We start from the raw sequence: 16,158 nt of genomic DNA on the forward strand, positions 1-16,158 counted from the left end.
TCAATTTCGAATAAGGATCAGATCGAGATCAGATCTACTACACGAATTTTGGAGTAGTCTCAGATTATCATATTTTCATCTCAAGTTTATCCTAGAGTTTGTGATACAATCAGAGAGAGAGAATGATCCTAGAGAGACAAAATCCATAAAAAGAGATAAAAGGGTCTAGAGAGAGAAAATAAAAAAAAATTAGAGAGAGAAAATAGAGAGAGAAGGTAGAGAGAGGAGGGAGGAAAGAGAGAGAAAGGAGAGAGAGAAAATTTCTCTCTCTTCTTCTTCTTCTTTTTCTATTTTTCTCTTTTTTTTTCTTTTCTTTTCTTTTCTTCTTCTTCTTCCTTCTTCTTTTCTTTTCTTCCCGCGGCCTCCCTTGGCTGAAACAGGGGAAGACCGTGAGGTCCCCCCCTTGGTGGCCCAGGCTTCGGCGAGATGGTGGCTTGGTCGGAGGTCCGACAACGACGGCCGACCATGCGAAGTCGGCCGGCGATGGGGTTCGGCCGGCAAGCTTTCTTTCTTCTTTTTTTTTCTCGAAAAATAGGGGATCCGTCCCCTTTCTTCATGATTTCCGACCATTGGCCGATCGTCGGTGGCTAAGCGCTCAAGAGAAGAGAGAGAGATGAGGGTTCGGTCTCGGGGATGAGATGCCGCAACCAGCGGCGCCGGTGGTCGGAAAAGAGAGGAAAAAAAGTTTCGGCTAAACAGGGGTTTCATGTTTTATGGAGTTTTCGACGATCCTGACGACCGGCGAGGAGTCTAAAACCATGAAAAGAAAGAAAAGAGGGAGAGGAAGAAAGATTGAACCTTACCTGAACTCCGGTGGCCTCTTCGACCTTTGATTTCTGACGAATACAAGAAGAGGGTGCTACGGCTTCCAAGGGAAAAAGAGAGGAATTTGACCTCAACGATCGCCGGTGGAGGATCGAGAAGGAGAGGGGAGGCTTATTGATAGAGGGCGGTCGTAGAACCCTTCTCCGGTCAGGATTCATCGGAGAAGAAGACTCCCAAAGGGAGTCTTCTTCCGTTCCCTTTTTTTTTTGATTGTGGGCTGATTCTGGGCTTTGTGGGTTGGTTTTGGGCCCAATTGGGCCGGGTTATCACATGAAGAATCATTGGAGTACATTCTCTCTCACTATGCATGAATCTAGCATTTTGATATTAACATGATAATTTGAGTTTCTTGAAGGGAAGGTTGTTAGAAATAAAGATTGCTTCAAGGGAAAGTTGTTTACAAGTAAAACAGAGGAGCTTTCACCTTGAGCAAATATATCCTCAATTTTTAGTGAGCAGTCATGTTCAATCATACTGGCATGGATTCTTTATAGACATCTTTTTGCAGCTGCATTTCCCATAGATGGTGGGATGTTTGGTAGACCTACTATTTTCGTGCCTACATTGTTAAAAGGTCCTTCCCTTTCCACTTTTGGATAATTTTTGTTTTACATCAAGGTGCTCTCTTACTATTTCCCTTATTTGTTAGGTTTTTGGTGGACTTGGTTTATCCTGCAACTGGGCCTCCTTGTTGTAATCAGTTGAGGCTTTGGGTCATGACCTCTGATTGGGCTCCATCTATCCTCCAAGTAACTCTTTGCAGGGGAAATTCTTTGTGCACCGTCGGCGGTGTAGAAAATTTGACGTCAAGTATATCATCTTGCCCGATTGGTCTACACAGACACTGCTTTTCAACATATATTTAATATCTACAGTTCTGCTTTTTTATTTAAAATTTTGAATAATGAAATGCCCATCTTTTTTGAAAAAAATTATGATATCCTATGGTATATTATAACATCTTGCGTCAAATTATGACTTCTTGCATGCAGTATATTATAATATGATCCAGAATATCATAATATGAGAAGAATATTTTTGTCTAACAACTTTTTAAAACGTATTTAATGTCTGCAGTTTCGCTTTTTCGTTTGAAAATTTTGAATAACGAAAATACCCCCATTCTTTGAAAAAAATTATGACATCTTATGTCAAATTATGACTTTCTGTATGCAGGATGTCATAATATGGACATAAAATATCATAAATTTTTTTAAAGAATGGGGGTATTTTTGTCATTTAAAATTTTATACGAAAAAATAAAACGGTAGGCATTAAATATGCAATGAAAAATGATGGCTATGTGAACTAATCATATAAGATGGTGTGCTTCACGTCGGATTTTCTACACCGTCTCCCATGGTGCACAAAGAATTGCTCCTCATTGCCGTTGTCTTTTTTCTTCACCATTTCATAATGTAAATTGTGGCAACCTCTAGGCACTATTTTCTTGTTGAAGAAAAAAAAAGAAAAGAAAAAGGAAATCTACATAGCAATCATTGCATTAGAAAAAGTTCCAGGTTCTAAGAATAATGGTGAAGCATCACCAGTCATTTAAAATAAAATGATGGGAGAATTGTCCCAATCAAACTCGTGGGGAAACACTTCCCTTGTTTGGTTGAAGAAGAAAAAAAATGGAAAACAAGAAAATATAGATAGCAACCATTGCATTAAAATCTCCAGGTTGTAAGAATAATGTTGAAGCACCACTAGTCATTTGAAAAATAATGAAGGGAGAATTATCCCAATCAAACATTTGGGCAAACACTTTCCCAATTTGAATGTAGAACATCCTCTAATTGCAAAAAGGGTGCACTTGCTAGGCTATCACCTAATTTTCCAACCACTTTCATAAAGGAATGGCTGATAGCAGCATTGATCTCTATAGAACTTGCATATAGCTTTATATTTGCAAGGACATGCATAACATGTTTATGCAAAATCCTTCGAGACGAGGGAAGAAATTTCAGGTGTGTTATGCATCAATGCACCATTACGAGAAAACTATTGAAGATTTTGAAAAGAGGAGCATAGGAAGCAAATGACATCAACTTGAATAGTGTGTGACATGTGATGAGTAGAAAAAATATTAGAAATCTCTGACTTCATTGAGTTTTATGATGCAAGTCATTTATACTATGTATTTTTATTCATTTAATGCCTCTAACCATTTCCAGAGTCATTATTCATCCATAGACAATACCTACATGCCCTGCCTACCATTCATAGTCATCTCTTGTTTTTTATTTTATTTCTGATTTTTTTTATTCTCGTTCTTGATTTTTTTTCCCCTTTTGTCAATGTCACAATTTCTGACTGTTTGAAGGACATCAACCAAAATCCATCCGAAGAGTTTGCATTGACTTCACTGCAGGATCCTACATGCTGTCACAGGAGAATGCTGTATTTTAAGAAAGTCATCCACAACACCACATACAAAATGGGTGTTGAATCTGTTACTAAAAACAGTATCAAGAACATGAATTGATTATGTAATAACCCAGAAAAAAAAAAAAAAAAAAGAAAACAGAGGATATCGGGAGGAAGAAGACTCCTATTGAGAGTCTTCTTCCCATCGTGAAAAGGAGTGGGGAATCCGAGTAAAAAATGGATTCCTCCTCTATAAAACCCCCTTTCCCCTCCCTTTAGGTCTTTAACATGGGATTTTGAGAGATTATTAAGAGTTTAGAGGGATTTTTCCAAGATTTTTCTGCAAGTTCTTTGAACAGGAAGAAAAGGGGTTCGCCGGAGCTCTTCTCAACCGCCGGAGCAAGGTAAGCCCCTCCCCTTCTTCCTCTCCCTCTTCCTTTTCTCCTCTGGCCCAAAGCCTCGCCGCCGGCCACCGTCTTCGCCGAAAAATCCATGAACAAGAAATCCCCTGTTTTTCGATCTCTTTTTGATTCTCGCCGGCCGAACCTTGCCACCGGCTATCCATTGCCCACCGCTGCCTCCACCTGTTGCCGGATCTCCGGCCAAGCTGCCGGAGCTCGAGCCACCGAGGGGGGGACCTCACGGTCTTCCCCTGTTTCAGCCAAGGGTGGCCGCGGGAAGAAAAGAAGAAAGGAAGAAGAAGAAGAAAAGAAAAAGAAAAGAAAAAGGAAAAAAAGAAAAAGAAAAGAAAAAGGAAAAAGAAAAAGAAAAGAAAAAAAAGGAAAAAGAGAAAGAGAAAAATAAAAATAAAAATAAAATAAAATAAAATAAAAAGAAGAAGAAGGAGAGAATTTTCCTCTCTCTCCTTTCTCTCTTCTTTCTCTCTCTTTTCTCTCTCCTCTCTCTACCTTCTCTCTCTACATTTTCTCTCTCTAGATTCTCTCTCTAGACTTTTCTCTCTCTTTACGGATTTTGTCTCTCTAGAATCTTTTCTTCCTCTCTGATTGCATCATGAACCCTAGAATAAACTTGAAGATGAAAATAAGATGATTTGAGATTGCTCCGAAATTCGTGCGGTAGATCTGATCCCAGTCCGATTCTATTCAAAATTGTAACACTTGATTCATATTGAGTCACCCTGATAGGACCTCTGATGATCTCGATCATGAGTGCCTCATCGGAAAGATACGAAGATTTTTCTCTCCACTTTCTCTCTCTACTTTCTCTCTCTAGAATTTTCTCTCTCTTCATGGATTTTCTCTCTCTAGAAGTCTTATGGATCAGTGGAGGATCCAGATACTTAGGTAAATCCTAATTTTGGTTAATTGTAAGAGAGATCCTAGATTTGTGTTATCAGGTCGATTATCGGTAATTTTCTCCATATGTGATTTTTATATTGATCAGGATTACGAAGAGATGATCATCTGCAAATAATATCGAGTGGAATATTTTTTTAAAGAAATTCATAAATCAAAGAAGAACATCGATTTCTGTGTTTGGATCAGTCACCGGTGAAGGTAAGAATCCCTGTACATGATCACTATTATATATATGCTATTTTACTGTTGGTCTTGCATCGTTGGTTTTGTATCGTCGGATTTGAGATCGATGAATTTATTATACCTGAGATACTGTTATTTGATTTTGAGCATGAGTATGTTATGTCAATATATATGTATCAGAGATTGATGGCATGATTATATGGATATGACATATCTGAATTGATCATAATGCAAGACAGAATTGATTTGATGAAATCAACACATAATGATTAAATGAAAAGAAAGAGATATATGGTATGGACTAGCCTTGTCATGTGGAACAACCGGCCAGGAGCTTATGCCTGGGACAACCCGCCAGGAGCTTATGCCTGGGACAGCCCCCACTTGCTTACTGGTGGATCAGCTGGCCAGGAGCTCATGCCTGGGACAGCCCGCCAGGAGCTTATGCCTAGGACAGCCTTTCACGGGCTTTGGTACGTGGGACAGCCGGCCAAGAGCTCATCCTGGGACAGTCTTGAAAGACTTTTTAAATGGATTCGATTCGGATGATGACTGAGGTATAGAATTGGATAGTCCAGAACCAGAAAGAAAAGGTTAAAAATCATGTGATTATGAAAGGGGAAATAAAAGATAAGACATGAAATAATTGTTGAATAAAAGGGGTTTCACCTGTTAACATATGATGATGCATCTATTTTAACAAGACAGAAAAGTTATGAATGTTTGCATTATTCTGGACGTTGAACATGAGTTTTATATTTTATTGCTTATTCTTATTTTCAGACTATATTACTATGTCAGTGTGATATGGGAATTCTTACTGGACTGTAAAGCTCACATCCCTTCATCTTTCTTTTTCTTCTCAGAGTTACAGGATGACTTAGATTGGCTATGGCTTGGATTTACGGGTGAGCAGAAGGATAAATAGAGTGTCATAGTATCTGATCAGAGAATTGAAGAAATTTAAATTGTAATTATGCAAGGTTTTATGAATTATATTTGAAATTAATTGTTATGGATGTTAAGATTGTGATGATTTATTTTGGCCTTGCATATTCTTTAGGGCATGCTCTAAGGAATGTGCGGCCATCACGTATCCGATCCGGGTGTTGGGTTCGGAGCGTGACAGATTAACATACACTCTTCTTCGCCTTCTTCATTTCATAGAGATTCTTCAAGGTCAGGTGTGATGAAAAGTTGAAGAGAATTGTACCATCAGGGACATCTTTGATCTGTATACAGAATTCTCTTGCTGTTTGTTTCATGGCTTATTTGAATGCTCCCACCATTCACTGAGAATCTCACATCAAAACAAATGCTAGATGAGGGCGACGACGCAATTTTAAAGGTGAACCAACTTAAGTCAATTATTTCAAACATGATTCACCTTCAGGACTATTGAAGGCAATGACAAATTTCAAGAATCTATGCTTAGAAAAATCCTCTTTGGAAAATGAAAACAATCGAGAAGGAAGCCATGACATTGCATTAGAGTCCATTGCATTTGACAGTATGTATGAAGGATAACAAAGATGGTAATATTTTTGGACAAAAAGAGAGGAAATAGCTAGAGGATGTATATTTTGCGATATAGTTCTCTACCTAATTCCAATCTGACACTCATTTTTATCAAACACAACAAACCACCCAAATCAAGCATCAGACAAACAGCTTCATTAACATGAAGGCACTGTTTTGGCATGCGGAGCCTATCATCATTTGCATCATCTGACTTTAAATGGTTCCATTTACTTGATTCCTTTATATTCTTGACTGGCAGCTTATGAGTAAAATTTGTAGGTCTTCGCATCGAGTATGATTTGCCTTAATCCACCAATGGGTGCTAAAATCATCAGTAGGAACCCGAGTATGATGCAGACCTGAAGACCATGAAGGCAAAATAAGGTCAGCTTGATGTCCCTAAAGCAGGTGAAAATGAAACTGGCTAAAGTAAGTTAGCTCACCCAATTAGTGAACCAAGATAAGCTACCCACTTTAGGCTTGTAGATGGCAAGCCACATGACACAGGGGAGCTGCGTAAAAAGATTATAGGTCAGAATCAATAATTCTCCTGTGATAATGGAACATTAAAAACTTATTGTAATTTCTGCATTTGAAACACTCCTTGTGCTACCTTACTACTTCAATGGTTCATAAAAAGTTATGTTCTGTTTCATGAGAAATATTCTACTACTTCACAGGGTTATAGGGGCTTACAAAGTATGTAGTCGGGGCAAATACCAATCCTCCAAAGAATCCAAGTAGCCCACTAAAGAAGGGGAAGGTAATAGCAATGAACATTGTCAATGCTGCACACGATGTATCACAATAAAAAATCAGTAAACATCCATCACAAGAAAAAAAAAATGCTCACAGAAAAAAAAAATGCTGTAAGTATGAGCAGCGTAAAGGAAAGGGCCATTACCAACATATACACTACGCGCAATTAAGCGAAGCATAAGACCTGGAGGAAAATGAAGTCTCTTCACCAGCATAGTTTCTAGCATGTCGAAGACAGGCATGGCATAAATCTGCATGATTAGATCAAACAGTAGTCAGACTACAAACCATTGTAGGGGATTATAAAAAAGAATGTAGGAGAGAAACAGCAAAATGTATACATGCAGATCCCCACAAAATGCTACCATTTTTTGCCGAGACTGTTCTTTAAATCTATTTCTGGAAAACATGACGACGAATAATAAGACATCAACAAAAAAGGATTATATATGATCACTGATCAAAAGGTATCCGGCGAAGAAAATATTTTTTCCCCTTATTTCCTTCGAGGGAGAAGAAGGATAACTTCTACTTGATATAATGACAACCATTTAGAGTTGTAGGTGACATACTAATACTTCCTTTTGAAAGACAGTGATTTTTATCATGTTAAAGATCATGTTAACATTGAAATGCATTAAATCACTCTCCTTTTCTCTTTTTTTCTTTCTTTCTTCTTTTTTTTTTTTGTGAAATTTATGGATTAAACAATTGTTTCTCAGGTTTTACTAAGATGTGACTCATTTGATTCTCTTATAAAGGCATTGGAAGTTCTTCCATCTCAAAGAATGCAATAGAAGCCAAATTTCCTTGATCAATAGAAGCCAAATTTCCTTGATCATTTAATGTGAATCAAGTCTCTACAATATCCATTGCAAGCAGTCATACCTGATAGCTCCCAATGACATGGACGACGACCATCATGTTGGCCATGGCAATCAGCCACGTTGGCTTCTCCAGTGAAAGGAGGATGTTGTCCTTGACCGAATTGCCGAAGGCCCAGTAACCAATGAGAGCAACAGGGAAGTAGCAAAGAGCAACAATGATGTAGGCAACAACTACACCCTTCCACATAGGCTTCTTTGATGGCTTCTCAGGAGTGGAAGGAATGGTTGCTTGGATTTCCAAGACCACATTGTGACCGGCATATGCGAAAGCAACGTCTCCCAGTGCACTGAGGAAACCGAAGACGGTTCCTGCGGTGCTTGACGATGGGTATCCATATTCAACATTTTCTTGCTTCCCTTTCTCCACAGAAGCGCCCCAAGCAATGGTGGAATAACTGATAAACAAATAGATGAATCAGTTATAAAGATAGTAATCCAATTGCAGATATTAATTGCACCCAAAAATAAGAAAGAGTTGCAGATAACAAAGCTTTGGAAAAGCTAAAATTTTGCTCATTCATGCTATATTTCTCGGTTGTTTTGTCTTTGGTAAACCTCAAATGTTAAAGCAAATATTACTTTGGCTTTGATCTTTTTTATGTATTTTTGATTTCATATCCTTTTGTGTAAAATCTTAGGCTTCTTGAATTTAAATTACATGGAAGTTAACATCAGGAATCTATAGGATTGCATACTTGCAAGCAAAAAAAAAAAAAAAGAAGAAGATGAAATGTCATGAACTTTAAAATTTCAAAAGGCAGACACATGTCTTTGTATGAGATCGTTCATGCCTTCTCTAAAAACATGAAGAAGCATATAATAATACTTTTTTTTTTTGATGTACAAAAACATAATCTTTGTTACTCAGAAGAAAAGAGAAAAAACTAGTAAACTTGCATTATCTAGTCATAATGCTTTCTAAGTTAATGCTACATAACTGGCAGCAATATAGGATACAGAGTGACACCAAAAAGAAGATTGTGTACCTGAGAGACATGACAGCAGCTGCCAAGGAGACACCTGAAATGGAGTTAAAGTTGGGCAGTTGCGAGAGCACGAAGTGCACCGAGGCAAAGATCATGATGAAATATGTTTGTTTGATGTGTTTGCAGTCAGGGCAGACAAGATCATGGAACTTCTTTAGAGATTGTCCACCTGTAACCATGTAGACAATGTTGACGCTCACCTCGACGACAAGCTGCTGAGGCACCACAATCCAAAGACCAAGCTTCTCTCCAAAGGCCTCCTGCCCCAGTTCATGGTACCGATCGAACCGCTTTCCGGGCACCATCTCATGCATCTCCACCATTTGCCAGAGAGTATATAAGGTGATGATCCATGATAGAATTAGGATTGCAATGCCTGGGCCCCTGTTCAATTGCATGAAAGGAGCTCTTAAGCCATTAAGCTTGCACAGTGAACAAAGCTGCAGTTATGTAATTAGATACATCTAGCGGGTTAGGAAGATATGCAAGTATTGTTAGATCCTGTTTTAATAACATTGGATTGGCTGCAGAGGAGTCAAATAATTGCAACAATCATAGAGGCTGCAAAGCTTTTCAACAGATTTAAATTTAACTCCTCCCCCTATTAAAGAAAATATTAGCAAGCAGATTTATCAGATTCTTTGTCTCATCAAGAGAGAGGTTATTGATGATTACCTTATTTTTGTAGGTAAAACTAGAAGGTGAAAAATGAAGCTGCTAGCAAAATATGCAAAAATTCTAAGCTGACAACTGGAACTGTCTTAATACGAGCCAAGAAATAGATTCTACTGAAAATTATTTTGATTTATATTCTGTATTATTAAGGAAAAGTTTAAACACTTCTTTTAGCAAGACAAGGTCCATTGGCTTGAAAACTATTATTATCTCTCAACTGTAAGCCAATACAATTAACTTCTTCAAATTGAATAGCATACAACTTTTATCCTTTGTGTATGGAAGATATAAATCTCCTTCTATCAGAGACATTAGCTATATGGTAAATCATAACAGAAAGTTATGATACTTGAAAATTACAACAATCACAAATTTAAGAAAAAAGGGAGAAAGGAAAAGAAGGCCACAATATTAGCACTATAATAGACAAAATTAAATATATATTATAAAAAGCCATTATCAAGCAGAACAAGAAAAAAAAGGGAAAAGAAAATAAGATAGTAACTTAAAGCTACAGACTCACATACCTCAAATCATAATCCGAATGTCTAAAGCAAATTACTCATTCGAGAAGATTGCCAAAATTTTATATGATCACCAATAGTATGATCTTGTTCAGTATTCATAACCAAGGGAAATGAACCCCTTTTTTATTGCAACATGAAAAATTGAGTTAGTACCCGAAAAAATTATGATCACCCATTAGGAAAAACTCTGAAACAGCCAATAGGTATTGGTTTGAGGATACCATTCTATTATCCAAAATATCACCAGAATGAAATAATGTAACAAAATTAAAACATGAGAACCCCAAAATAACAATCAAACATCAAAGTTTTAACACTATGATTTCAAGATAGCGCTTTATTTTTTTTTTTTTCTTTTGTTCTTCTCACCATCCAAGTTCTGACATAGCATATGGCAAGCTGAGGACACCGGCTCCGACCATGGCCGTGACATTGTGGAATGTTGAGTACCACCACTTGGCATTCCGGGATGAGGTGATCGGAAGCCAATCATCGACGATCTTCTCCTTCTCAGACTGCACGTTATTGCATACAGTTGCATTCATCATGCCAAATTCAACAGCAAAATCAAAAATCAGAGGCCAGAGAAAAAGAGACTCAAATATACAAACACAATACGTAAACTAAGCAACCCTTTATGTTATTATTACTACCCTTCCTTTATGCCTGCATTAGGACGTATAAAAATCTTACCAAAAACAATGCAACAAAGAATGGTTTTCATATACTTTCAGTTATTGTTTATATATTATATATGGTTATTAATGGTTAGCTTTAATGTGAAGGTTTAGGAGGAGATGGATATGGATGAAATCTTTGGTGCGGATCTAAGCGAATTGGAGGAGGATAGAAGATTCAGTGAACCTGCTATGTTGCATGCTAAAGGCTATTGAAAGTGGAAGATTTTCTTTTAATAAATCAGGCATATGCATATATAGATGCATCTATCAGAATTAGAAAATAAAATATTCAAAAATTGAGCTGGAAGATCACTTGTGGAACTTATGATATAATGCCGAAGGTTTCAACAAATTGGCCATCTTGGTGGATATGGGTGACTTATGATGGGATGAAATTGATCTCATTTTATCTCCCTTGGCCAACATTGAACATGTAAATATCTTTAGAAAGAAATCACATTATTATCTCAAATCCTTTTTGATAATTTGATATAACATAACTTATATATCAAAATAGTGGTCATAAAACAAAATTAAGAAAAAAAAATTGATTGATATATTGATACTGTATTAACTGGTATCCTATAGACATCCAAGATTTTACGCATATTGTATAACTAGCTATAGTTGATATGACTTGATATCTCACTTAAATGATAGTGCTTCTATCACTGATCAATACCTATCTAGCGAAAACATACATAATAATATTCTTAAAGTACAAGATTCATTGTGCAATATTGTTTTGATTGGTGAAGAAAGATACAAAGGTCATCAAATACATTCTGGTACATATCTGGACCGGTACAAAGAGATAAAAGATCATGAGATGCATCTTAAAGAGAAGCAGAGGGTAAGATGTGTGAAGTGGATTGTTGACAGAGGAGAGAATAACATATGATATAGGTAGAGATATATTTCAGTTTCAGAAAAAGATACAAAAAGTAAACAAATAATGGAATGGATAGGACAAGGAGAGAGAACATGAGTGAGAATGGAGTTTTCTCTACATATTTTTTTTCTTTATTTCAAATTGACATGCATATATAGAAAGACAAGACCATCGGATTTTATGGAGATACATAGAGTAGTATATGGAGATGTTTCTAACCTTTTTATTTTATCAAAACATACAAAACTTCGGTAGATAGAATAAATTTGATAAACATTTTTAAACTTTTTGAACTAAGAACAAAAAAGAGGCTAATTATAGGAAGGGGAGGAGAAGATGCTAAATTTGGGAAGAAAAGAGAATTCATAAATTCATAATCCTAATTTTATATATCATTCTTTATCATTTTTAAAATTTATATATCATTCTTTTTTCTGAGAAATTGCTTACTCTTCTATTACATAAATAAATATTTATAATTGTATTATCCCTCCTGCTCATTATGTAGGTGTCATACATGTTTCAGCTATTCATCTGGTAACAAGCATTTCCAGCTATTATTTGATTACAGTAGCTGTTATATAATGGAAATAACAGCTACCATTTGATGTTTCCATTATTTATCTGATGAAGGTTTTAAGGATAAAGTTGGTAATGATGAAGGTTTTAAGGATAAAGTTGGTAAAGTTCCTGCTTTTTTTTTTCTTTTCTTTTCTTAGTTTTTTTTTTCCTGCCAATTCCTTCAACTATAACTACTCCATTGGATGTCATATAATTTAACCGTTTAATAGTAAAAATTTCGATCCAATTCCTGCCTTTGTATAATTAATATTATTTTGAATCCATCTCATAGTTTTAGATATTATTTTAAATTGTAATATTTAAATTTTGTTTGAAGCTATGGAATCAATGCGGCCACGAAGTCAAGCTGAGGACCACGACGTGCCATCAAGTCCTGGATCTTGACTTTTCAAGTCAAGAATGGCAGCAATAATGCTTGCAAGACGTTCATCATTTATCCATCCCTATGCAAGTATGATAAGCTGTTTCTTTAAAAAAATGGCAAGACCTAATAATCCACCTAAAAAGAAAAAAAAAAAGCTAAAAGTTTTTTTTATCGCACCTAAATTAATGATCACAATCGAATATTAAATTTCTCATATTACCAAAAAAAACTATATCTCTCTCTAATTCTTATTCTAGGTCTTTGAATTTCCTTACCAAATTTAACTAATTAATATGCATGTTACATGTACATATACTATCCATATATACAAGAATTATGAAATAATTTAGCAATGCAATTTAGGGTTATATCAAAGTTTTAGTAAAATATACTTGTCTTGAAAATATATGAGAATAAAATAATAATTGCTATAACCATTAAGCCAAAATTAATTATAAGTTGATAACAATATTATTTGCTGAAGTCACTATTTGCTATTTTTTAAAAAAAAAATCTGTCAATTAGTGGAACTTAAAAATTATTTTATTTAGATAAGATGAAGAAATCAAAAGGTAGTCAGCTTATCATAACTATTAATTTAAATTTGGAGGGCAATTAATTAACTAGTACATACAAGTGGATAGCTTCTGCAATTTGCTAATTAATTATCTGAATAACTAATTGCTGAATCTGAGAGCACAGATCCAACTCCTCCCTATTGATCGGCACATGGCCACGGCGGACCCCCCAAATACTTGGTCCCCCTCCATTGAAGCCCGGCCTTTAGAATTCTACTCTCTCTCTCTCTCTCTCTCTAAATCTGCTTTTTGTAAAGATAGGCCCTTTGGAGCACTAAAAAGAGAAGACTAAAATAACTGAAGCATAAGATCTCAATACAGAGCTGAGTCCTGAACTCCTAATTGTAAGAGATGGACTTTTCTATTCTTCCCAAGAACCAGAAGAGAGACAGAAAGTGAGAAAAAGATACAGAAAGAGAAAACGAGAGAAAGATTATGTGATTGTACGTACCTTGCTTCCGATATCATATGATTCTGGGGGTGTAGGAGGAGCTTGCGTTCCCATGGCTGCAGAAATAATATCTAATTACAAGTTACTGTGACCAAAAGCTAGCACTAGGAATATTAGAGTGGAAGGGAAAAAGGGAGGGAGGAGAAATGAACAAGTGTTGGGAAGGGATGGTGGAGAGGAGAATGGATTTATAGAAAAGATGAGAAAGTGGGGCAGAGAATTTGATATATATAGAGAGAGGGGAGAAGAAGCCAGGAGGAAGATGCAGTTTGAACGCCACGTTTTTCCGTGAAAACATAGTTTTGGTTGTCTCAGACTCTAAAACTGATAAAAAAACTCCTCGTACCATATGTCACAACTCTTGTCAAAAAAATACTATATGTCACAATATTTTTGTGAACCATATTTTTCTTGTTTTCAAATTTTTAATTTATCATAATTTTTTTTTAGTCGATCAACAGTCATTAGGAGGATTAATTTTTTGGATTTCTAATTTATTTTTTTATAAAAAAATTATTATCTTTTATCTTTATTTGGTTGATAAAAAATATTTTTATCTTTTTTTTAATCTAATATATGAAGTTTATCTTTATCCCACGAACGGTGTATCTTTTGCATGGTTGTCTTTTAGGGATATTTTGGGAAATCAAGCAGGTTGAGTTGGATTGAATGGGATCGCGCTGGATTTGTCGTTGCATCATGGATAACATGGTGAATTTAAATAAGGCTGACATCAATACAATCCTTTCAAAACCTAAATCCTATGGAAACAAAAAAATAAAAAAAAAATTCTATAGATTTTTTTTATCCTATAATCCAACGTATCTATGGATGGGATGTAGGCTAAGACTAGGTTGGACTTTTAGGGGGCAAACTAACTGTTTTCTTTTAGATGTAATAAAAATTTTCTTTCAGCTTCTCCTTTTTGTAGTTTGCTTTCCATGTATTTGTGAGTTCATCCCAATATCAATTATATTTCAAAGAATTTTATAAATATAATTAAAAGTCAAAATAAATTGTGTCCACATATTTAGGGGATTTTTTTTTTGTCTTTAGCCCACTGCAAGACATAAGAGGCTCCGACGTGTATTTGTATTCACATGTATTTTGGGTGGGAGAAATTTAGAGAAATTAAGAAAGCATGAAAGTGACCTTGAAGCTTTTAAGTGGCGGGGACCTTGGAATTCACGAGAGCAGCATGGTTGGTGGTAAGAATCATGAAGGATTGTAAAAAGAAAAGGTGAGTACTTGGCTGGAGATTCAAGGAATCCCAACCACCCAACTTTTCCAGAATTCCCAACCTTTATTAATTGGCAGTATCATACAAATAAAGAGAATCCGGAAAAGAAACTGAGTTCTTGCTTATTTATGCTCATATTATTAAATAAGATAGGAGTATGTCATAAATATTCCAACTACCAAAATTATTATCCATATTATTCTTTTATTTTATTAAAAAAATTAATATATAATTTAAATTATTAAAAAATATTTATATATTTCTATTTGTCAAATTGCACCTACATATTATCCAACAAATTCTCACGCAAAACATTCTCTCTTAATTTGTTGCTCTTCATTTCTTCCCGCCTCTCCTCTCTACCATTTCGCTTACACACTTTTATCTATAAAATTCACATATAAATTTTATTTTTTAAAAATTTTTATATAATTTTTTGATGATATTTTGGTATATCTTTTATGTATCTTTAATCTTATTTTATTATATTTATATTTTATTTTATTATTCTCATCTTATATTTTTGATATTTTAGTTTAATATTTACTTTTTAATATTTTTCATTATATGTCAATTCTATTTATGTCATATCATCTCTTGCAATTCTTTACATTTTTTATCTCATCATATTGTTATTTTATCATTTTATTTGTTTTGTAATAATTACATATGCAATTGTAAGTTCTATGTTTTTTTTTAAATTTTTTTATTTAATTTAGATTTTATTTTATTTTAATATTCCTTGATTGAATTATTATCTTTTTATTATTTTTTTATTTATCTATTTTCTTCATTTTACTGTAAGTTTTTTTAATATAATTTTTTGTTATATATATTTTTATATAATACTCTTTATTCTTATTGAGGCCAACTCCCTATCATCTATCATCGGAAATGAACACCTACAAGACAGCGTTCACACAGATCAGATTTGTGTCCGGCAGAGACCCTCCGATGCCTAAGTCAGAGAGAAAAGTTAGTGAATAAGAGTTGAATGTAAGAAGAGTAGCAGAGTTTTGACCCAAAGTTGACTTACCAGCCCTGTTTTCCTTACCTCCTTTTATAGATGAGGTTCTCGTAACTGTCGGATATGGTCCCGTATTTTATTGTGCTAAATCATCAGGCTATAATCGCTTAGTGAATCATTAATTCTCACTGATTGCGCTATGATATACAGTCGGTAACCATTCATGACGGTTATAGTATGTCTGAGTTGACTAGCCGACCATATGTCGGTGGAATTTGTGAGCGACTGTCGGCTATTAGTTCTGTTATGCCGACGGTCAAGTCTTCTGTCGTTGGTCGGTAGTTGGTAGTCG

At 35.2% G+C, this 16,158-nt stretch overlaps 1 protein-coding gene across 1 annotated transcript; it reads right to left on the minus strand.

The window, feature by feature from the left end:
* Positions 1–6,163: 6,163 nt before the first annotated feature.
* LOC140859664 (lysine histidine transporter 1-like) lies at positions 6,164–13,843 on the minus strand. Its single transcript, XM_073261871.1, has 8 exons — positions 13,600–13,843; positions 10,422–10,567; positions 8,851–9,234; positions 7,866–8,259; positions 7,123–7,228; positions 6,915–7,006; positions 6,662–6,730; positions 6,164–6,577 (listed from the first exon to the last, which is right to left on the minus strand). Exons 1-8 carry the CDS (start codon positions 13,651–13,653, stop codon positions 6,479–6,481), a joined length of 1,344 nt encoding a protein of 447 aa, XP_073117972.1. The 5' UTR covers positions 13,654–13,843; the 3' UTR covers positions 6,164–6,478.
* Between the last annotated feature and the right edge of the window lie 2,315 nt (positions 13,844–16,158).

Source organism: Elaeis guineensis, chromosome 8 (assembly GCF_000442705.2).
Source record: "Elaeis guineensis isolate ETL-2024a chromosome 8, EG11, whole genome shotgun sequence".
Classification (NCBI taxonomy): domain Eukaryota; kingdom Viridiplantae; phylum Streptophyta; class Magnoliopsida; order Arecales; family Arecaceae; genus Elaeis; species Elaeis guineensis.

What these genes read in the sequence shown, in the direction of transcription:
- LOC140859664 (XM_073261871.1), bottom strand. Translation starts at nt 13,653, where the DNA reads ATGGGAACGCAAGCTCCTCCTACACCCCCAGAATCATATGATATCGGA. An exon ending in GCTGCTGTCATGTCTCTCAG is followed by an intron (nt 8,260 to 8,850) that starts GTACACAATCTT and finishes TTTGTTTATCAG; the next exon opens with TTATTCCACCATTGCTTGGG. An exon ending in TGCGCGTAGTGTATATGTTG is followed by an intron (nt 7,007 to 7,122) that starts GTAATGGCCCTT and finishes CATCGTGTGCAG; the next exon opens with CATTGACAATGTTCATTGCT.